General features: G+C 30.7%; 3 protein-coding genes across 3 annotated transcripts; all 3 read left to right on the forward strand.

Moving 5' to 3' along the window:
• The first annotated feature begins 2,932 nt into the window (after nt 1–2,932).
• On the forward strand, nt 2,933–4,474 carry LOC146908290 (protein LURP-one-related 10-like). The gene is made up of 3 exons (XM_085722996.1): nt 2,933–3,305; nt 3,890–4,117; nt 4,225–4,474. Exons 1-3 carry the CDS (start codon nt 3,036–3,038, stop codon nt 4,372–4,374), a joined length of 648 nt encoding a protein of 215 aa, XP_085579122.1. The 5' UTR covers nt 2,933–3,035; the 3' UTR covers nt 4,375–4,474.
• Nucleotides 4,475–8,423: 3,949 nt separating this feature from the next.
• Nucleotides 8,424–10,075, forward strand: LOC146908291 (protein LURP-one-related 15-like). The gene is made up of 3 exons (XM_085722997.1): nt 8,424–8,790; nt 9,373–9,600; nt 9,757–10,075. The coding sequence occupies exons 1-3, from the start codon at nt 8,545–8,547 to the stop codon at nt 9,892–9,894; spliced, it is 612 nt and encodes a 203-aa protein (XP_085579123.1). The 5' UTR covers nt 8,424–8,544; the 3' UTR covers nt 9,895–10,075.
• Nucleotides 10,076–12,202: 2,127 nt separating this feature from the next.
• LOC146908292 (protein LURP-one-related 10-like) lies at nt 12,203–23,446 on the forward strand. The gene is made up of 3 exons (XM_085724714.1): nt 12,203–12,676; nt 22,460–22,687; nt 23,052–23,446. The coding sequence occupies exons 1-3, from the start codon at nt 12,407–12,409 to the stop codon at nt 23,232–23,234; spliced, it is 681 nt and encodes a 226-aa protein (XP_085580840.1). The 5' UTR covers nt 12,203–12,406; the 3' UTR covers nt 23,235–23,446.
• The last annotated feature ends 511 nt before the right edge of the window (nt 23,447–23,957 follow it).

Genomic DNA, 23,957 nt, shown 5'->3' on the forward strand with positions numbered 1-23,957 from the left:
CAAGAAAATCAAAGTCGGGGCATAGACCAAGCATAGAGTTAAGAATCATCATCTGCAACTAAAACCCATATTCTCCTTTTTCGCTTCTTTGTTCATCGACTCCTTCACGGCATAGCCCCGGTTGATATGAAATGTATTAATACTAACTAACATTAAAAACTAGAAAACACTGAATACTAAAAATTAGTTATAAAGTTAGTATTTAGGGAGAAATAATCCACAGACATCACACGACACGACAGAGATAAGATATGAGTCCTCTCCTCTCCCTCTCCTCTGAAAGAGAGGATAGGTACATAAATAAAGGAGAAGATATATACTAGTACAGAGTTATTAAAATTAAGAAAACATAAGCAATTTGTGTTTGAAGCAAAGCAAAACAAATTAATATGACATTTAGGTATTTGGTTTCTGTTCTTCTTGTTCCATCATGTGGCGTTGATACTTAACAAAAAGATGCAACAACTCAAAAGTCTTGACCACCTCAAGTAAATTTGCGAAGAAAAAAATTGTCATTCGATCTAATAGAGACCACCTCAAAACCATTTCTTTGACCATAGATACCCCTCCTCCCTTCTACTTGCCTCCCTTACTCTTTTGTTTTCCTCGCCTCTAGCTCTCTCCATTACTCTCACTCTTCCTCTCTCATATTCTTACATCAAAGGACTACAACTACGCCTTGAAGCATCATCGTGCTCATATTTTCTAAATAGTTGCTCTTAGTTTTTATTTTATTTGTTGTTGCTTGTATTATTGTATGCTTAAGATATTTGTTAGTTTTTAGATTATATTTTATTTATATGAATATGTTAGTTTAGTGTTAGTATATCATCAAAAATTATAATTACTAATCAATTCTATTCAAGAATGTTAGTGATTGTTTGATTGTGTGCTAGGTAATCAAGAATTGATTTCTCTCCGTTTATGATCGACATCATCTCTGCACGAAGGCGGCGAGGTTTTTATTTGATTTCTGTTTTGTAGAACACATGATCGAACGACGGGAGGAAGAGTGATGTTAGATAATGTGGTTAGAATCCATGTAAATAGAAGAGAATCATGTGTCACGTTCCATCACCTTTGTTGCAAATTGCAATCAGATATATTGAGATAACATAACAGAATTACCAGATTTATAAGATGACGATGAAGCTTATGGGTGCAAATAATCCCTTCAGAGGCTATTTCCAGGAGAGAAAATTGTTTTCATTGAGCTTAACTGTGATTAATGAACTAGGCAAATATTTGAAGATGGTCTTCCATGAAAGATGTGGAATAGAGTAGAATCCTGACGTGTTTGATTTATTTTGTTTTGTATATAGAAAAAATAAGACAAAGTGCATATATATATAAGCTCTTATGTATTATTTTATTTTGTATGATAAGAGGGTCTAAGCCCAACAATAACAAAACTATAGCCTAACAAGACGCGGAGTAAAAATACCAGCTAAATCAGTTAAAAATAACAGACTAATATGAGAAGGACAATGCTTATATAACACCAAAGTAAAACCTCCATCACAAACTATATTTGCAAGCGTACCGTAACAGTACAAGCATTAGCTTCTAAGTATGTATGAATAACAAATTCGGACCTTCCAATTCATATCCAAGAACCGTCTAATATGTTGCAATAAACTTCAACATGTTGTTGTTCCCACTTTCGAGGAAGAGAGTAGTGACCACTACCCAAGAATCAACATGAAGCTCCACTCTATGAAAACCACGAGCTCTAATCAACTTCACACCTTCAAACACACCCCAAATCTCAGCTATATACGCATCACAACTCCACAACTCCCCAATCCCTTTGAGAAACCGCAAATTCACTCCCCATTTTCACCCCGCAACACTCCTCCACACCCAGTTATAAATCCTCCTTTAGACGGATCCATCCTATATCTGGTGGCTTCCAAGAAATATTCTCCACCACTCTCCTACTACTAGCAATCAGAGGATGGTTATATTGATTGTCCATGTAACAATTAACCCTCCTTGTAATCTCCATCCATGAGTTAAGAGGCATCATAGCTTCACTATCATGACTCAACTTGTTTCTCCATGTTCTGCTCCATGTTCAAATTTAGTCAATCCAATGCTGCAAATATGCTTCAAAAAAGCTCTCTCTTTGATTAATACTAACTGTATTAAACCATATAGCAACCGCAAGCAGACAATCTCTTGGGACATGGATGTATTTTCAACAACATCGCCACAGTGATTACATAAGGATCTCCTATCCAAATATAGTTCAACATGCAAGTCTTCATGAGCCGATCATGTTGTAGCAGCCGTACCAAACAACGAATTCCTTCGGCAACCCAGATCTTCCATACACGAAACCAAGGATGGTCATCACCAATTCGGTTGAAACCACATAATCTCTCATAAGGATAAGCAACAAAAAATTACTTTAGACCATTTCTGTTTTCTTTTTCTTTTTTGGTTTAAACTTTGTTGACCATTTCTATTTCTTCAGTATCATTAATATTCTGTACGCTATGCGTTCACATGCAAGAATAATAATACATGTACACCTTCATGTCTTCGACACTTATCTTCTACATGTAGAATATTTCATTTTCTAAGCAATATATAACATAACCCTGTCTACGGGTTTTTGGTGTCCACTAATCTTTTTCCCATAATAAATCATGAAAGCTACTAATTTTATATACTTACGCACAAAAATTTAATAAAGAATAGTATCTTATGCCAAACGAATAACTTCAAAATTCAAATTAAGCACTTTTGTTGAATTGTTTTTTAGGTGGCTATCATTTCTTCTTGTGTTATTCAAATATATCTTTTGACCGAAAAAATCAATCCAATATTCTTTTCCAACCTGAAAATCAATCAAATATTATCAACAACGAAAAACAAACCAACCAAATTATTATTTATATAAGATACTGAGAAATTTAAACCATAACCATCCATCCAATTATTCTCACATATATTTACAAACAAAAAGAGCAAACAAGACTCTGATTTAATCACAAAGACAAAATTCAAGAGCTATCATCATCCTCATTATGGCTTATCCTTATCAACCACAGCAATATGCTTCTGCACCGCCGATGCCGGCACACGCCACTGCCATATTCGGACAGCAATATTGTGCTCCATATCCGGTGGATTTGGCGGTCGTGAAGAAGGTTATGACCATTTCAGATGGAAACTTCGCCGTCACCGATGTCAACGGTAATATCGTGTTCAAAGTGAAAGGTTCTCTCTTAACCCTCCGTGACCGCCGTGTCTTGGTTGATGCCGCTGGTTACCCCATCGCAACCTTGCGTCGCAAGGTATCTTCAACTTTACTCTCTCTTAGTTTCTTCTATTTAACAAATAAATAATAATACCAGTAAAAATGAATTTACGGTAGTGATTATTATTAGAAACCTGCTCTCAGATTTTTTACTTTAATCATTCTGCTTTACCCCTTTGGTCATTTTTATTGCAATTTTCATCACTTTTAAAAATAATGGAAAATTTGACATAAAATATTATAAATGTTAGCTCAAATGTTACTTGAATTCTCATAAAAACACTATAAATTAGTAAAAAAAAAGTATAAACTCTTGAGAAAAAATTGTTATCAAACAAATCTATTTTAATCATATTAACATATAGATTATAAGCTAAAATATTAACCTCGCCAAACAAAATCTTAATGTGTGTTCCTTCAAAAAAAAAATTAACGTGTGAACTTAACCGATGGACTTGTTGAGACCAAAAATATTATGTTAGACGTGTTGTTCGTTAATTGCTAAAAATTTACTATTCATTAGATTATACCCCTATAGTCGTGTATAGTGGTTTTTAAATCTTGTTTCTTGGAAGAAAAAAAAAGTGTTGTTTAATGATTTCGATTATGTGTTTGGTGCAGATAATGACTATGCACGATCGGTGGGAAGCTTATAGGGGTGAAAGCACAGATGCTAAAGATCTTATATTTACATTGAAGAGATCGTCCCTAATCCAATTTAAGACCAAATTAGATGTATTTCTAGCTAGTAACAAAAAAGAAAATGTTTGTGACTTTAAAGTTAAAGGTAGTTGGTTTGATCGATCTTGCATTGTTTATGCCGGTGAATCTAACAACATTGTTGCTCAGGTAATTAAAACTTCTATATTTATTAAAGTATAATATGTTTTTATTAAATTATCACTTAATTATATATACTAATCACAAATCAATTTTTGGTATTATTGTTATTGCAGATGCACAAAAAGTACACAGTTCAGAGTATTTTAATTGGTAAAGATAATTTCATGGTCACAGTCTATCCCAATGTTGACTATGCTTTTATAGTGGCATTAATCGTGATTCTTGACGAGATTAACCGAGATGACAAGGATGTTGTTTATTAGAGGATTAGTGTTTTATATTCCTCAAATACTATTATACTTTTAATGAATATGTAATATATTACCATGTATTATTAAATTAGGGTTTGATGTTTGCATGTTATAGATTGAAGTCGCAAGTAATTTGTTGTTTGTTCGGACATTATAAATGAGGAGTGATATTTGTACAACTAAAATTAAACAACTTTGATGACAACCAATTTTCTTCTCTTGTGATTGGACAAAAACAATGGAGAGAGAAAGAAGATGAGAGAAAATAAAAAACACATGTGAGTATGAGAGAGAGGGTTGTTTAAAGAGTTGTCAAAAAGTCGTTGTACAAATATCATTTCTCTTATAAATTACTGGAATATATAGCATATGTAAATATCACACAATATTCTCTGTCGAGTTTTTATCTTTCCAAAAAGTACATATATGGAAAATATTGGGTACATATACACCCATACACCAAGTAGACACTTTGCAAGAGAAAAAAAATGAATGGTATGATTAATGTGATACACTGATTATGTGATATAAATAGAAAGAAATGAGGTGTTGAATGAGTGTTAAAAGGTTAGAAATGTCTAAATATCATTGCAATACAAGTTGTTATGCAAATATTAGTCAATAAATCCATCGTATAAAGGTGCCACCGATGTGAGCAATAACCTTTATCTTTGACTTCAACCATTTCCACTCATTTACTTTTATATTTTCCACGACTTTGGGTTATATGTTATAGAGGGCATATCAAATGAGAGGGGTTTTATTGTGAGAGATGAGAGGTTAAATCATAACCCTTGGATCAATATTAATGGTTGTGATGAAGTTTGTACACATCTGGTCTCTCCTTCCTGTATCATTTCTCTTCGGTCTCTTTTTCAGTTCATTCGCCCCTCCATTTCTTTTTCTGTTCTCCATTGTTACACTTCTCCCGTTCTTCTTCTTCACATTACAACTCAAAACAGAGGTTGTTTATCCCATAAAAGTAAAAGTTAGGACTTTTTCAAAAAAAAAAAATCTTGACATAATTTCATGGAAGGAGAAATCAAACTACCATTCTTTTTCAATTGATTTGGAATCTGAGCAAAAAGGAACGATTGGAATAGGGAGGAAAATAACCCATCGATTGAATTACAGGATGAAATGGGAAGAAGGAGGGATTCATGTTTAACAGTTTGATGATTCAATTAATTTGATGATTCACGTTTTTAAATACACTTTTTTCATGATTCAAATACACTTTTTTTTTTTAAAGCTTCATGTTTCTCATTTATTTTCAATTGCTTCATGATTCACGTAAATCAACAATTTTGATGATTCAAATAGCTTTATAATTTGGAAAAATAAAATGAAAACAAAAATAAAGAAAAAGGAATGGCAACAGTCTAGGCAAAGGCGTGTACGAGGATGAAGCTGAATGGGTGAAAAGATTAGCTACAATTTTAAAAATTAAATACCACACTAAAGATTGATCCAAGGGTTATGATTTAACCCTCTCACTCTCACAATAAGAGCTCATCTCACTTGAAACATCCCCATATGTTATATTCCTTATTACATAAAATAATTGAATTCCTTGCTTTTTCATATTGTCCATACATAAGCAATTGGCAAACCAAATTAACAATATCCATTGTTTGAACATTCTACCGCCGCCAACTAAACCTTTAAATTATTCCATTTGATCATATATGCCAACCACCAAAAAATGGATTTTCAAATAAGCGTGTTAATAGGCATGGCCTAGACCCGGCCGCCCCTGCCCCGTATTTAACGGAGAAAAGCTGATTTAACTGGGTGTAGATGCGAGTGCATGGAAAACTCGTTTCTTTAATACGGGGGAGGGTCCGGGATCGAGGGATGGTCAAACCCGCCCCGCATCCGTCCCGTTTATTTTAAATTACCTTTTTTACCTTTATATTTGATAATCATATTACTTATATATCCATCCCATTTATCGTGATCTACTTATACTTTATCCATCCTCTAGATCTAAAATTTTACACGGGAATCAAATCATATTCCACCCCACTCACCCACCACCACCAAACAAAAGCATTTGCTTCCATACATTATGTTCTCACTAAGCCACCGTCAACATGAACATCACAAACTCATAAAACATCAACATCAACAACTCGTTAACCCAATCAGAATTATTCATTCCTTGAAACCCCAATCTTTTTTAAACCCATAACCATTTGCTTAAAAAATGCATGTTGTTTTCTATTTCGGTTTGTGTTTCTAGTTATCAAATCTCTTCTCAGCCACCAATTGAAACATTAATGCTAACCTGGGGAACGCATAATAACTAATTAAAATTAAAGTTAATAGATTTACAAACTTTTAAGAATTTGATTCTGGATTATGCTTTAAAAAAGTCATCCTTTTGATAATTTGTTCATCATTGTTTTGTTAATGGGTCAAGATCAACACCTAAAGAAATACTGATTTTCTGTTTTTTTTAATTCCAGACTTGGATCTATATGTTGAAAGATTGATTTAAGATTTTGTTGTTCTTAGTATTTGTTTTGAGGAAGAGCCGTCGGTCGATCATGGGAGTGGGGTGGCGCCGACGAGAGGAAGAGGGAGAACATCGGCAGTGATGATGGTGAGGAGAAGAAGGAACCTTGTGTGGAGTTGGAATCAGAAGAAGGAGTGTTCTTATAGTTGGAATCGAAAGATGGAGGGCGGCGACAGCAACAGAGGTTTAGAACAAATATGGTGAGGTGGGCGCAAGGAGGAAAGATGAGTGGTTAGATTTAATATTGAGAGACCATGATAAAGATGTGTTCCTTACTAGATCTAATGGTCAAAAAAAGATTTCCCATGGTGGGAAAAAACTACCCTTTCCCATACTAAACGGCACTGGAATGAAAAGACAAAGACCAACAATACATCTCTTTCTTGGGTAGTAGTAATGATTGTTTATATTCACTAAAAGTTTGAAATTAATTAAAATTTCAAAGTTAGTGTCCCGATAATGTACCTGAAAAAGAAAAATAAAAAGAGATTTAATTATAAAAATGACACAATACATTTTTTTTTACAAAAAAATGAAACAATAATTATCTGTTTATGAAATTAATTAAAAAACAAAAAATTTTAAATAAATAATTATAGATTTACTATTAATAGAAAGTTTAGAAGACATAAACACTTTCATTGCATGACAAATGTCATACTTGTCAAAAATTTATATTTGTTTTATTATTTTGTATGATACTTTAAAACTCCTAAGAATTCTCATTTATATCAAATAAAGAGAACATTATATTATTCAACCATAATTGATCTTTTATTATTTAAGCTAATGGACCAATTACTGGTTATCTACTAAACCCTAATGTATCTGAGACACTAGTTAAGGAAACAAAAATATTACATTGAAAAAATTTTTTTTACACTTTTAATTAAAATTTTAGTACACATGTTTGCTTCCTTAACCGATACTCTACAATATTTGGATGAAATTTGGAATCAAGACTAACTAATTACCGTACTTCTGTTTAGAAAAAGAATTCAATTTGTTTTTTAAGAAAAAATTCAATTTTATTATTTATAGAATCCAACAACAAAGTGTGACTAGATAACAATATGGCAAACAAGTCTAGTTTTTTTTTTTTTTTTTTTTTAGAAAAAGAATTCAATTTGTTTTTTAAGAAAAAATTCAATTTTATTATTTATAGAATCCAACAACAAAGTGTGACTAGATAACAATATGCCAAACAAGTCTAGTTTTTTTTTTTTTAGGGAGCAAACAAGTCTAGTTAATCGTAACTTGTCACCTGTTTCTGTTTCCTCTGATCATCATCAACACTTCAAACCCTACGCATTCACGTGCGCTATTTTTATTTTATAAACATGCCCAAAAACTATTAACCAAAAAAAGACAATATCTTACAACATAAGATCTGTCATAAAAATCTTAATCCATAAGAAATATGAACAATAATATATACACAACTAATTTACATCAAAGCACCTTCCTGTTAATCTTCTTCATGTTCTGTAACTTATTTTTCTTCATGCTAAAAATCAATCAAACCATAACTATATAAGAAAGATTCATTCTCAATCACATTATTCATTTTCACATACATTTACCAAAAAGAACAAAACAAGACTCAATTCTCATCACAAAGACAATTTTAAAGACCTATCATCATCATCATCATCATCATCATGGCCTACCCTTATCAACCACCGATGCCGGCACCCACCACCACCATATTCGGATCTCAATATTGTGCTCCGTATCCAGTGGATTTGGCGGTCGTGAAAAAGGTAATGACCATGGCAGACAACTTCACCGTTAAAGATGTCAATGGCAACGTCGTGTTCAAAGTGAAAGGTTCCTTCTTAACCCTCCGTGACCGCCGTGTCTTGGTTGATGCTGCTGGTAACCCCATAACCACCCTACGTCGCAAGGTACTTTCAAATTTATTAATAAACTAATTTGCTTTCAGATTTTTATTTTAATGCTCAATATTTTAATTTTGTGATGATTTTTTTTTTGTATATACGATATTTTATGTTTTTTAAAAAATAACTAGTAGGACATCCGAGTATGGACTCACGTAGTTGTGCGTTGCACTTTATTTTTAGATAAGACGTAGCTTTATTACATTTAAATAATAATTAATATGAAAAACTGTATGTGTTATAAAACTATATTTTGTAACTAGAAACTCTCTATATATGAGTTTGTAAGTTAAAAATTATGCACTTATAATTTAGTTGATGAATAATTTAAGAAATCTTTTCAAAGAGAAATCTGATCTATTTTACTCAGAGCTCGTATATAAGTTATTCACAGTAAACTCAAAAAATTGTTTTGCTCAATGGACTCTTAATGTGTGAATTTCAACAATTGGTTGATTGAAACAAAAAAAAAGTAAAAACATAAATGTTAGAGTAATGTTTATTGTTAAAAATTCATTATCCATTATACTTCATATATCCCAATAAAGTGTTGTTTAATGATTCTATTAAGTTGTATTATTGGTGCAGATAGTGACTATGCATGATCGGTGGGAAGCTTATAGGGGAGAAAGCACAAATTCTAAAGATCTTATATTTACATTGAGAAAATCATCCCTATTGCAGTTGAAGACCAAATTAGATGTGTTTCTAGCTGGTAATACCAAAGAAGATATTTGTGACTTTAAAGTCAAAGGTAGTTGGTTGGAACGATCTTGCATTATTTATGCAGGTGATACTAACAACATTGTTGCACAGGTAATTAAAAATCATATTCTAGTATATACAAGAGTATATAAGGTTTTACTTCCTCTTTTGTACCAAAAAAAATATAAGGTTTTACTTTGATTGGATTATAACTTAAGGACATATACTAATCATAAATCAATTGTTGTGATATTTTTGTTATTGCAGATGCACAAAAAGCACACTATTCAGAGTATTTTAATTGATAAAGATCATTTCGCAGTCACTGTTTATCCCAATGTTGATTACGCTTTCATAGTGGCATTAATTGCGATTCTTAACGAGATTAACGAAGATGATGATTGATAATTGGATGATTATGGTTTTATATTGATCAAATGTTGAGTGATGTATTACCCGGGGAGGTGGGGGGTGGGGGTTTGTGGAGGTGGTGGGCGTTGTATTATTGTATTATATTACCACGTATTATTAAATTAAGTGGTTTGCATAATATATATAAATTGATTGAAGTCATGACTATTTTGTATTTGTTCAGACATTATAAATTATTTGAATGCCAAATTCAATATTCTAAAATAGCAACATGTAAATATCACACAAAATACTTTCTAGTGTTTTTTTCTTTTTAAAAAAAAGTACTTATCTAGAGTCGATATGTGTGCTAAGGTTAGTCGAAGAAGTCATTGTCTGAAGACACCACTGTTGACATTCTAAAAAAAACACCACAATTCTAATAAATCATAACCTATTATCTTTGATTTCAACCATTTACATTCATTTATTTTTATACTTTCCACAACTTAGGCTACGCAATATTCCTTGTTGTAGGAGCCCAAAATAAAAAGAGAAATGATAACCAGGCTCATATTTTTTGACAAGGGCATAATTGATTTTTCCTACTAAAACTTCTCTCTTTTTATGTCCTCTTTTCTCTTTCTTCAAATGCATCTTACCTGATTCATCCACCCTCTGTCCTAACTTCTCTCTCTTTCATCTTCGTCTTCTTTCTTTCTACAAACACCCTCCTCTTCCTCTTCCGACTTCACCACCGTCTGTAGCCATCACCACCTCCAACCCATACCTCTCATCCGCTTTTGTCAATCGTAGTACAAATGAAGTTGTAGGTTTTGGACAAGATGGACATATTAGGATTGGAGAGAGAGAGAGAGAGAGAGAGAGAGAGAGAGAGAGAGAGAGAGAGAGAGAGAGACTGTTACAGGATGATTCTCTTAAAAAATTTGCATTTTTCTTTATTAGGGGTCCCTTTTTAAATTATTAGAGTAGAGCCTCTAGTTTGATTGAGACGGTTCTGCATATATTAATGGTCATAGATTCCTTGTCGAGAGCCTTGACAATAAGCGGGGATGGGGACGAGAGTGGAAATATATTTGAAGAACAGGAATGAAATATATTTTAAAGTATGGGAACGGGAAGCAAGGATCACCCTCACTCTAATCTCATTAAACAACACAATTTGATTTTGTTTTGTTTTTTTTTTATTGAAAGTCACTTATTCAAAATATTTTCTAGGAGGGTTGATAATAAAAGCAAGTTCTTATTCAAAAAAAAATTAAAGCAAGTTTTTTTTATACACTTATATATCAAAAAATTTATAATTTCGGATAAATACTATTATATACATTCTAGAAATCATTTTAGCCTTTATTGTATAATTTTTTTGATAGAATTTATTATATAATATTTTAAAATAAACAATATTAAAAATTCATTAACAAGGAAGATAGAATGTAGAACTGCTCTTCTTCTCCTCCATTTTTTTTTTGTGGTGGCCGGGGTTATCTTGCATATATTATGCATTGTCCCTACCAACTGAGCTAAGCTCACGAGGACTTCTTCTCCTCCATTTGTAAACACCATGTGAGAGAGCTACGATGAAATCATGAACAAAAACGCACGGAACAGCAAGAGCATCTATTAGGAACTATAAACACCAATATAGAAGATATTCAAAACACCACAAGTCGAAACTCTTTTTTAGTGTGAACCCTCAGGTTTCTAACAGAAAATGGTCTAATAATTTGGAATTCGAATTACACTTATATTAAAATTAAAACTCAAGTTGTTCAAAAAATTAAAACTCAAGTTGAGACCGATTCAATAAAAAAAAAAATCAATTGCAACATATTCAACGCATACCAAAAATCCAAATGGCATCATAATCATAATTAATCACTATTTGATGATTCTTCTTGATAACTATCATCAGCCTCGCTACTGCAATCTCTATTTTTTAAGCTACGCGATAACATATTAAATCCATAAAAGGCCTTGTTATTCAAGTGCCCTTGACACAGAATAAAGAAGTCACTCTATAAAATTATTTAATAAGTTACTACTTTAATTTTTAATACGTTAAATACACATATACTCATAAAATCTTACTATTTTAAACTCTTAAAAGAGTGTCTTAACCTCTTAGGACACTATTCATTAACATTTTTCAAAACCAAAAAGTCAATATCTTATATCATATGAATATATTATGTTATGACACATTTCTAACATCAAAGCACCTTAATTATAAAAAATAAATAAAAAAATAAACTTCAAAGCACCTTCGTGGAACTCTTCTTGTTCCCTATCTATATCATTTACCTATTCTTATTTATATATGTTTAAAATGAATCAAAACATCATCAAGTTTTTTTTTTTTTTTTTGAAGGAAAATCATCATCAAGTTGTTATATAAGAAAGTTTAAACGATCCCTCCCAATCATATCAATATATGTACCAAAGAGAACAAACAAGACTCTAAATTTATCACAAAGACAAATTAAAATTAAAGAGCTATCATAAGTTCATAATAAAACATAACATTCATATCATCACTATCATCATGGCTCATCCTTATCAACCACAACCATCTGCCTCTGCACCACCGATGTCGGTGCTTCCGACCACCATATTTGGCCCTCAATATTGTGCTCCATATCCATTGGATTTGGCTGTGGTCAAAAAGGTGATAGCAATTTCAGACGGAAACTTCGTCGTCACTGATGTCAACAGCAATATTGTCTTCAAAGTTAAAGGTTCTCTTTTAACCTTTCGTGACCGCCGTGTCTTGGTTGATGCCGCAGATAACCCTATCACCACCCTACGTCGCAAGGTACCTTCAACGTTATTCTCTCTTCTTTCTTATTTTCTTTCATTTATGTACAAATAGTAAATCGTGCATTTTTGTGTTAAATTTTACAACTTCAAAAGTAATAGCAATACTCAATTTCCTTTCTCCAAAAAAAAAAGTAATAGTCAACTTGTTCATTTCGTGATGAATTTTTTTAAAATTGATGTAAAGATAAAGATGATACAAATTCATGTTATCATATTATTTTTTTGAAATATTAATGTTTTAATGATGAGTTAAAGAGACATATCAATGTAATTTATGCTTTGTTTAAAAATAAAGATAATTTTTTAAATTTTTTGATTATTCTGATAGAAAGGAAAAAAAATTGCATTTTTGAAAATAATGAGAACAACGAAAGAATTATTTTTTCCCTAAAAAAAACAAAAGAATTATTTTTATTAATTTATAAACGCGTCATTTGTAGCAAGTTTGTCATGTTCACAATATTTCACTTAAAGAGTCTTTCATATTTTTTTAATAGCAAAACATCTATAGAAAATAAAAATTGAAAATATTTTCATAAAGTAAACATGACCTTAGTTTTAATTGATATGCAATAAGAAATTACTTACTATTTTGACACTTCATATCATAAATATTTCAAATACAGTTATAAAAGTGAGGTTGGGTGAGGATTGAGTGTAGCAGAAGGAGTAGATCCCGACACTATGACATATCAAGGTTCCGACTAAGAGGGGGTAATATTTAAGAGAAATGATATTTGTACAACTACTTTTTGACAACTTTTGAAACAACCATCTCTCTCATACTCACATGTGTTTTTATTCCCTCTCTTCTTCTTTCTCTCCCCATTGTTTTTGTCCAATCATAAGAGGAGAAAAACGGTTTTCACCACAGTTGTCTAATATTAGTTGTACAAATATCACTCCTCAATATTTAATGTCCGAAAATGCCACGATTAGAAAGAAAAAAAAATTGACGAAAAAAATAATAAGCTCTTATATAATTTGAATGTTAGTATAAATTTTGGAGATGGGTCCCTGTATTTTTAAAATTTACAAAGGTTGTTCCTATAAATTTTTAAAAGAAATTCCAAATTGGTCCTTATATATTTTTTTTTTCAAAATTAACAAACCTAGATTATAAAATTTTGGAAATTAGTCCCTATTTTGAAATTATAAGAATGAAGAATTTTTTATTTACAAAAATAAAATAATGAAGAATTTTATTTCTCTATTCAAATGAAAAAGATTTGAAAAGGAAAGGAATTGAAGCTTTTCAATTGCTTAAAATTCTAATTTCTCTTAATTTCCCATTACCCTATCCAAACAAACTAAAAATATTTTTTTTTTATGTTAACCGTCCGGTTTTTAAGAGAATGGGGCTCTCATAGTTTGGAGTTCGATGAAAAGTAAGTCATGTTTAAAAATAAATGTTTCACCTAAGAATAAAACTATGGGTCTCCTGAACGATTCGTCATTAGGTAGAACTCGTTAACTATTTGAATTCAATCATTTAGTTTTGACATTATTACTTTACAAAACAATCTTCTCACCATATGACATTTATTTGACAAAATTCATTTTTTAATAAACAAACTAGTAAAATACCCGTGCATCCGCACGGGTACTGGTTGGTCGTGGATGATTTTGTGTAGTTTGAACTCGACATTATGTATTTGTGAACGGTTTAAATTTAGGCCCATTTAAAAGTTGATTATTATTATTAATTTTGAAAAGTATAGAAATTAGATATAGTCATTACTTTTCATATGCAAGTTTAAACAATGATAATATCAATTTATATAATTTTCCTCCTAAAAAAATATTGACTTATATAACTTTAGAATATGTTTGTCAACTTGACCATGTGTACAATAATCATCTTAAAAGTTTATCGGTGACAAAATGTTTGGTGTATAATTATTATTTTAAACTTTTAAGGAGCGATAACATGTTATGTGCATAATAATAATTTTATCTTGAGTATTAGCAATGAATTGTCACGTTTATGATATTCCAAATAATTTAAACGTCTTAACATAAATAATTTTTTTATAAATGACAACTTGTTCTGTAAATCAAGGTTAGTTTAGTCAATGACAACTTATCACGTGTGTTTGATTTTATCTATGAAATTTTATCAATGCTCAATTATGTCGTGCATTTTAATTTATGAGGGTTAAATATCGTTATAGAATTGATGTGAGGTGATATTATAAATAGCAGAAACATTTTTTTTTTATAAATAACAGTTGGTTTTCTGCATCAAAGTTAGTTTTTTCAGCGACAACTTATCCCATACATTTATGTTGCTTTTGACAATTTTAGTCAATCCCCACTTCTTCCAAGTATTTCAGTTATCTGCAAAAATTTTAGTAAATGTCTGCTTATCTCGAGCATTTTAGTTGATAAGTGTTGAATATCATTTTAGGATTGAATTAAGGTGATGATATTCTAAACAATTTAAACGTTTTAGCAGGAACTATTTGTTATAATTGACAACTTGTCCTACAAATCAAATTTAGTTTAGTCAACGACAATCTATCTCGTGTCTTTTAAATAAATGCCAACTGGTTCTGTGTATGAAAATTAATTTAGTCAGCAACAACTTATCCTGCGTATTTACGTTACTTTTGAAATTTTAGTCAATGGCCATTTTTCAGATGCATTTCAGTTATCTACGAAATTTTATTCAATATGTTCTTGTCTCGTGCATTTAAGTTGATAAGTGTTCAATATCATTGTAGCATTAAATTGATGTGATCATATTCTAAATAGTTTAAACGTTGTAGCAAAAAAAAAAAATATAAATGACAACTTGTCCTGTTAATCAAGGCTGGTTTCGCCAGTGACAACTTATCCCGTGTATTTTATTTATTTCTGAAAGTTTAGTCAATGCTCACTTATCCAGTGCATTTTAGTTTATGAAGGTTCAATATCATTATAGAATTGATGTGATGTGACATTATAAATAGCATCAACGTTTTAGCAGGAACAATTTTTTTATAAATATCGTGTAACAAAGTTAGTTATCCAGTGCATTTAAGTTACTTTTGAAATTTTAATCAATGCCTAGTTCTCCCACGCATTTCAGTTATATACGAAATTTTATTCCTTGTCCATTTATCTAGTGCATTTTAGTTGATAAGTGTTCAATAACATTGTAGAATTGAATTGAGGCAATGATATTCTAAATAACGTTTTAACAAAAACAGTTTTTTTTATAAACGACAAATTGCCCTATAAATCAAGGTTAGTTTAGTCAATGACATCTTATCCAGTGTGTTTGATATTATTTATGAAATTTTAGTCTATACTCCCTTATCCCCGTGCATTTTAATTTATGAGGGTCCAATATCGTTGTAGAAATGAAGTGAGGTAATATTATAAATAGCAGGAATATTTTTTTATAAATAACAGTCGGTTTTCTGCATCAAGGTTAGTTTAGTCAGCGACAACTTATCCCGTGCATTTACATTGCTTTTGGAAATTTTAGTCAATCCTCATTTCTTCCAAGTATTTCAGTTATCTCCAAAAGTTTTAGTAAATGTCCGCTTATCTCAAGCATTTTAGTTGATAAGTGTTGAATATCATTTTAGAATTGAATTGAGATGATGATATTCTAAATAGTTTAAACGTTTTAGCAGAAACACTTTTTTTTATAAATGACAACTTGTCCTGTAAATCAGCGTTAGTTTAGTCAATGACAACTTATCTTGTGTCCTTGATTTATTTCTGAGATTTTAGTCAATGCTCACTTATCCCGTGCATTTTAGTTTATGAGGGTTCAATATCATTATCGAATTCAAGTGAGGTGACATTATAAATAGCTTGAACGTTTTAGCTGGAAATTTTTTTTTCAGAAATATCGTGTATCAAAGTTAGTTTAGTTAGCGACAACTTGTCTCGTGAATTTGTGTTATTTTTAAAATTTTAGTCGATGCCCACTTCTATCATGCATTTCAGTTATCTATGAAATTTTATTCAATGTCCACTTATCCCGTGCATTTTAATTGATAAGTGTTCGATATCATTGTAGAATTGAATTGAGGTGATGATATTCTAAATAGTTTAAAAGTTTTACCAGGAACAATTTTTTTTAAATGAAAACTTGTACCGTAAATAAAGGTTAGTTTCGTCAATGACAACTTATCATGTGTATTTGATTTATTTTTGAAATTTTAGTCAATGTTCACTTATCCCGTACATTTTAGTTTATGAGGGTTCAATATCGTTATAGAATTGAAGTGATGTGATATTATAAATAGCATAAATATTTTAGCATGACAATATTAAATAAATGCCAACTGGTTCTGTGTATGAAAGTTAATTTAGTCAGCGACAACTTATCCCGTGCATTTACGTTACTTTTAAAATTTTAGTCAATGCCCACTTTTCGATACATTTAAGTTGTCTACGAAATTTTATTTAATGTCTACTTGTCTCGTGCATTTAAGTTGATAAGTGTTTAAACGTTGTAGCAAAAACAATTTTTATAAATGACAACTTGTCCCGTAAATCAAGGTTGGTTTCGTCAGTGACAATTTATCCAGTGTATTTTATTTATTTCTGAAAGTTTAGTCAATGCTCATTTATCCCGTGCATTTTAGTTTATGAAGATTCAATATCATTATAGAATTGATGTGATGTGACATTATAAATAGCATAAACGTTTTAGCAAGAATAATTTTTTATAAATATCGTGTAACAGAGTTAGTTATCCATTGCATTTATGTTACTTTTGAAATTTTAGTCAATGCCCAGTTCTCCCACGCATTTCAGTTATATACGAAATTTTATTCATTGTCCATTTATCTAGTGCATTTTAGTTGATAAGTGTTCAATAACATTGTAGAATTGAATTGAGGTGATGATATTCTAAATAGTTTAAACGTTTTAACAGAAACAGTTTTTTTTTATAAATGATAACTTGTCCTATAAATCAAGGTTAATTTAATCAATGACAACTTATCCAGCGTGTTTGATATTATTTATGAAATTTTAGTCAATACTCCCTTATCCCGTGCATTTTAATTTATGAGGGTCCAATATCGTTATAGAAATGAAGTGAGGTAATATTATAAATAGCAGGAACCATTTTTTTTTTTATAAATAACAGTTGGTTTTCTGCATCAAAGTTAGTTTAGTCAGCGACAACTTATCTTGTGCATTTACTTTGCTTTTGGAAATTTTAGTCAATCATTACTTATTCCTAGTATTTCAGTTATTTACTAAAGTTTTAGTAAATGTCCGCTTATCTTGAGCATTTTAGTTGATAAGTGTTGAATATCGTTTTAGAATTGAATTGAGGTGATGATATTCTAAATAATTAAAAAGTTTTAACAGGAACAATTTTTTCATAAATATCGTGTATCAAAGTTAGTTTAATTAGCGACAACTTGTCTCGTGAATATGTGTTATTTTTAAAATTTTAGTCGATGCCCACTTCTATCATGCATTTCAGTTATCTATGAAATTTTATTCAATGTCCACTTATCCCATGCATTTTAATTGATAAGTTTTTTTTTTTTTGAATGGCAATATATATATATATATATATATATATATATATATAGCGATAGAAAAACCGCAATATATTTTAATTGATAATTGTTCAATATCATTGTAGAATTGAATTGCGGTGATGATATTCTAAATAATTTAAAAGTTTTACCAGGAACAATTTTTTGTAAATGAAAACTTGTTCTGTAAATAAAGATTAGTTTTGTCAATGACAACTTATCACGTGTATTTGATTTATTTTTGAAATTTTAGTCAATGTTCACTTATCCCTTACATTTTAGTTTATGAGGGTCAATACCGTTATAGAATTGAAGTGATGTGATATTATAAATAGCATAAATGTTTTAGAAGGAACAATCTTAAATAAATGTCAACTGGTTCTGTGTGTGAAAGTTAATTTAGTCATCGACAACTTATCATGTGCATTTACGTTACTTTTAAAATTTTAGTCAATGCCCACTTTCCGATGCATTTCAGCCGTCTACGAAATTTTATTCAATGTCTACTTGTCTTGTGCATTTAAGTTGATAAGTGCTCAATATCATTGTAGAATTAAATTGAGGTGATGATATTGTAAATAATGAAATTTTAGCCAATGTCAACTTCTCCCATGCATTTTAGTTATCTACAAAATTTCAATTGATGTCCATTTCTCCCATGCATTTTAGTTATCTACGAAATTCAGTTAATGTCCACTTATCACATGCATTTTAGTTTATAACTTGTTCAATATCATTTTGGATTTGAAGTAGGAACTATTTAAAATAATATAAACATTTTAGTAGGAACTATTTTTTATAGATGATAACTTGTCCAATGAGTAATTGATAGTTTAGTATGTGACAACTTAGTTATACCATGCATTTGATTTAGTTTAATTCTAAAATTTTAGTCAACATCTACTTCTCGCAAGCATTTTAGTTATTTACAAAATTTTATTCAATGTCCATTTATCCTATGCATTTTAGTTGATGATGATTTAATATAATCGTATAATTGTTATGAGGTGATATTCTAAATAGTATAAATATTTTAGTAGGAACATTTTTTTTATAACTCAAATTCTCATCATAAAGATTTGTGTTGTGTGGTTATATATTATATCGTGTTGTTCTATCATGTGTTATGTCGTTATGTCTGATGTTTATTCTTTAACATATCAAACCTACGGAAAGTCACAATTTTAATGAATTTTTTAACGTATTTTCTCTGTTTTTAAATTGAGTGTCATTTTAGTAAAAATTGTTTTAAAATCAATGTCACTTGCATTTTTCAATGTAGAATTATGATTCTATTTCAATTGCACCCTTTTAATTAATTGAATGAACACTATTTTTAAAGTATTACACCAAAGGTAAATTAGGGTAGTTTAGAAAAAATGTTACTCTCTCTGTTGTCAATTATAAATCAATTTTGATTTTTTAAGTTCATTCAACTGATGATATATTTTTTTTTTTTGACAAATCAACTAATGATATATGTGATCTATATTGTAGATCACATACATCATTAATTTAATGATTAAAAAGTCAAAATTTACTTATAATTGACATCGGGTAAAATATGTCTTTTTGACACTATTATTACATTTTTAAATGTGTGTAAAAACCATAAACAATACCCTTAAATTTGTGATTTTTTTTTATATAAAAAATTAAGATAGAAATTAGGAGCCACACAAATTCATTTTTCCTTTCATTTCTCACGTGACCCACTTTTTGAGATTCCTTTTTTCTTTATCTTCTGCATACAGCAAAGCCAACCTCATTATCATTTATCCTTTTGTTTATTTTTTATCTCTTTCCTCCCTTAACACATCAAACCAGATAAGCAATCTTCTCCCCCACCGTCACAACTGTTTGTACCCTTGCATGCCAACCGTTCAACCTCTGTTTGCAACACCATCACAACCATTGTTCTTCTCTCATCAAGATCTACCTTATTCACTTAAAAGATTGTTAAACCATATTTTTTAACTCGGATTTCAGACCCTTTTCGGTCAGATTTCGACTCCCACATTGCACCTTTTCAAAAACTATCACCATAATGTTACTCCCCTCCATCTATTCTACAAAACCCCTCCAAAATAAATCGTGATCGGACAGCTTTCTCTAACGACTACCGGTGGACATGTCAACTGACTCTATTAGTACAGATCTGGATTTTGCAATGGTGGAGGACGACATGCATGCAACAACACTGAGAATCAAGATGGAAGAAACAAATAATTGGTAAAAAGTCATCAGTTTTTGGTGGAGGAAAATAAAAAACATGATTATTGATATTATTTTATGTAATTTCCTATTTTTTTTACCTGTATTTAGATGGATTTAAAAAAATACAATTTTTTTTCATCTTTTGTATTTATCTCTTGATTTACTTAAGTTTAACTATTTTTGTTTAATTTCTGTGTGAAATTTAGTCTTTGTTGAAGCCAAATAATTGAGAGCATAAGCATAATTTTTAGTTTCATGATAAAATCCTTCCAGATCCCTTTGGACCCAAAAAAAGAAAGAATGGACTTTTTGAAAAAATATCATAGTGAATTACAGTAGTTTAGTACACTGTTCAATACTGTTTGGTACCAAGCATGTGGTGTGACCTTACAATTTTTTAATTAAATTGTATTTATTATTCTTAAATAAATCATAAAGTTCTTTTATTCTCTGTCCAAAAATATTCATCTCCCACATCTTTCCGTACATGACCTTAATAAATGTAAAGGTTTTTTTTTTTTTTTTGAAAGAAAATGTAAAGGGGTTTGTTTTCAGCCCATACAAAGAACAAATAGTATACACTCAAAAGATTTGTTTATGTTATTGATTCTATTATCACAACTTCATCTTCTTTCTTTATGTTTTTTCTTTTCTTCATCGCCTGCAAAAACAATTATATTTTCTATCATGGTTATTATGATTTTAAAAAGAATAAAATTATGTTTTGCATTTAAAAAAAATGCATAGCAAGCCGAAAAAGATATTTTTTTTAAATGCAACCGAAAAAGATATATGAAATGCTATGCTTTAAATAGTCTTAAAGCAAAGTTTAATTCATCGAAAAATAAATGACAATATTTTCTTTAGCAGTTGTGATAGATTTGTGTAAGATAGAAAAAAAAAATAACATGATAGAATAAAGGTCGTTCTACCTGTATTAGTTGTGATCATATTTGCTTCTGTTGCCATATTTTCTTCTACTATTGAACCAATACAGTTGAAATCTGCAAACAAAAATAAGCAAGCAAGTATTATTGTACACAATTTGTGAAAATATTGGTGCTTTACTTATATTTTTTATTATATCTTCATGTAAATATTGGTGTTTGACTTATATTTTTTATTATTCATGTAGAATTTGTAATATCGTTGAAGGTGAAGAAAAAATTAGTAATTGGTTTGTTAGAAACATGATATGAAGGACAAATAAAATATTACATACCAGTGTTCAGCCAAAAACTGAGTTTAATCTTCATTTTTATACCTTTGTAAAAGATAAAAGGAGCTTCATTTTGAAGAATCCATGTTGTTCAATCTTCATTTTTATACCTTTGTAAAGATAAAAGGAGCTTTATTTTGAAGAACCCATGTTGTTCAATAACATCTTTCCTGTAAATAGATGAAAATAAAATGGAGATTAGAACAACATGGGGATAAAAAAAGGTATGTGCAAAAACCAGTTAGAGAAATAGGTTAGAGAGAATGGTAAAAGAATGGAAGAGTATTCAATGTTATATTGAATAAAAGAGTATTTGAAATTTGAATTTTTCAAATTTACCCCCAAAAATATAATGAAGTTGAAACATTGGTATCTGTATTGACATAAAGGTCAATATTGAGAACACAGTGGAAGTTGTGATAGACAAAGTAGTGATTGACATCTTGTCTGCAAGTAAATTTGCTTTTATGGACTTTTGCTTTTAGTTGATATGGACTTTTGGTTAGTTGGTATCTGTAGTCAGCATTAAACCGGGAAAATTATTTTGAAGTGCAATGAAACCAAACAAACATAACTTGGTACTTAGTTGTGCATTTAGTCACAAAAAGCAATATTTAGACATCTTTTACCCCTCAATTTTAGATGTGTCATTATTAGAGGGTGACCAGTTTGGGTTTTTCCACAACATAGTATCTTCTTATATTAAGGAGGATTATTTCTTAGTTGTTTTGTTAATGTTTTTTTCCTCCTTTTCCATTGTTTGAATTATGGGCTTTAACTCGTTAACTCTTTTAATCGTTTATCAATCGAGCTATCCAATAAAGTTGTACTATTGGTGCAGATAATGACTATGCATGATCGGTGGGAAGCTTACATGGGTGAAAGCACAAATGCTAAAGATCTAGTATTTACATTGAAACGATCGTCCATAATGCAATTGAAGACCAAATTAGACGTGTTTCTTGCTAATAACACCAAAGAAGATGTTTGTGACTTCAAAGTCAAAGGTAGTTGGTTCGAACGATCTTGCACCGTTTATGCCGGTGAATCAAACAACATTGTTGCACAGGTATATATAACTTCACTAGCCTATATAACCAACAAGCGAATATTTAGTTTTTATTAATTACATTAATTTAAGAGAAATGTTGACAAGTTCCCTTAAGACACTTTTTAAGAAGTACAAAGAAGAAATTTTATCTTGGGATTTGTATATTCAACACATTGAAACTTTTTTTTTTTTTTTTTTGAGGAAACAACACATTGAAACTTTAAAAGTAACTTTTCATATATTAAATTTGTAAATTATTTCCTTTTTTGAATCATTAACAAGTGTCCTAAGAGCACTTGTTAGCATGACCCTTAATTTAATTATCACTGGACTTTAACTAATAATTAACAAATCAACTTTTATGGCATTGTTGTTATTGCAGATGCACAAAAAGCACACTGTTCAGAGTCTTTTGATTGGTAAAGACCATTTCATGGTCACAGTTTATCCCAATGTTGATTACGCTTTCATAGTGGCATTAATCGTGATTCTTAATGAGATTAACAGTGAAGAAAAGGGAAGTGAATCAGGCTTACTTGATGAAGTTTTGTTCGGGGGTGTTTAATGACAAGATCTATTGATGTACAGATCTAGTGATTGTGTTAATCATTGTAATTAGCGTAATTACTATACCAATCATTGTAATTATCAGTTATTAGTTGTTATATTGGTTGTATTGTCATAAAGCCTACATGGTCGTAGGGTCGGATTGCTTGCCTTTGTTGTATATCTACTCTTGTAACCATTGAATACAGTCATCACAATTGCATTCTCTAACTTGGCATCAGAGCACTTAAGCCTTAAAGGACAGTCCTGAAGAGTGTTGCCACCTTTGCAGATTCAGGCAAGAAGCCTAATCATGCCATTGAAGACCGGCAAGTATACGATCAATAACTCCTTGGATGGTTAATGAATTCAATGGATGTTGACATAGCAACACAATCACTGCACTCAAAAACCTTAAAAAAGTATATAAAAAAAAAGGTGAGAGGGCGAGTAAGAGAGAGAGAGAGAGAGAGAGAGAGAGAGAGAGAGAGAGAGAGAGTGGCAACCCTAGGCACGACCAAGGGTGGTCATACGACAGGTCACCGACACATCTCCGATCGCCGTTGGTGAGTAACAATGGATAAGGAAGGGATTTCTCTGGTTAGCAAAACACATGGGGGATTCTTGGTCTGTAGTGATGCGGCTACGTCAGAAAGCTACTCAACCGGGTTTTTGAAGACATGACATATTGGATGAACACATGTACCTCGGCATGGATAGGTTTCACGGGGTCAACGTAAGA

Source organism: Medicago sativa, chromosome 7 (assembly GCF_051527215.1).
Source record: "Medicago sativa cultivar Bolivia chromosome 7, Bolivia_mono, whole genome shotgun sequence".
NCBI lineage: Eukaryota > Viridiplantae > Streptophyta > Magnoliopsida > Fabales > Fabaceae > Medicago > Medicago sativa.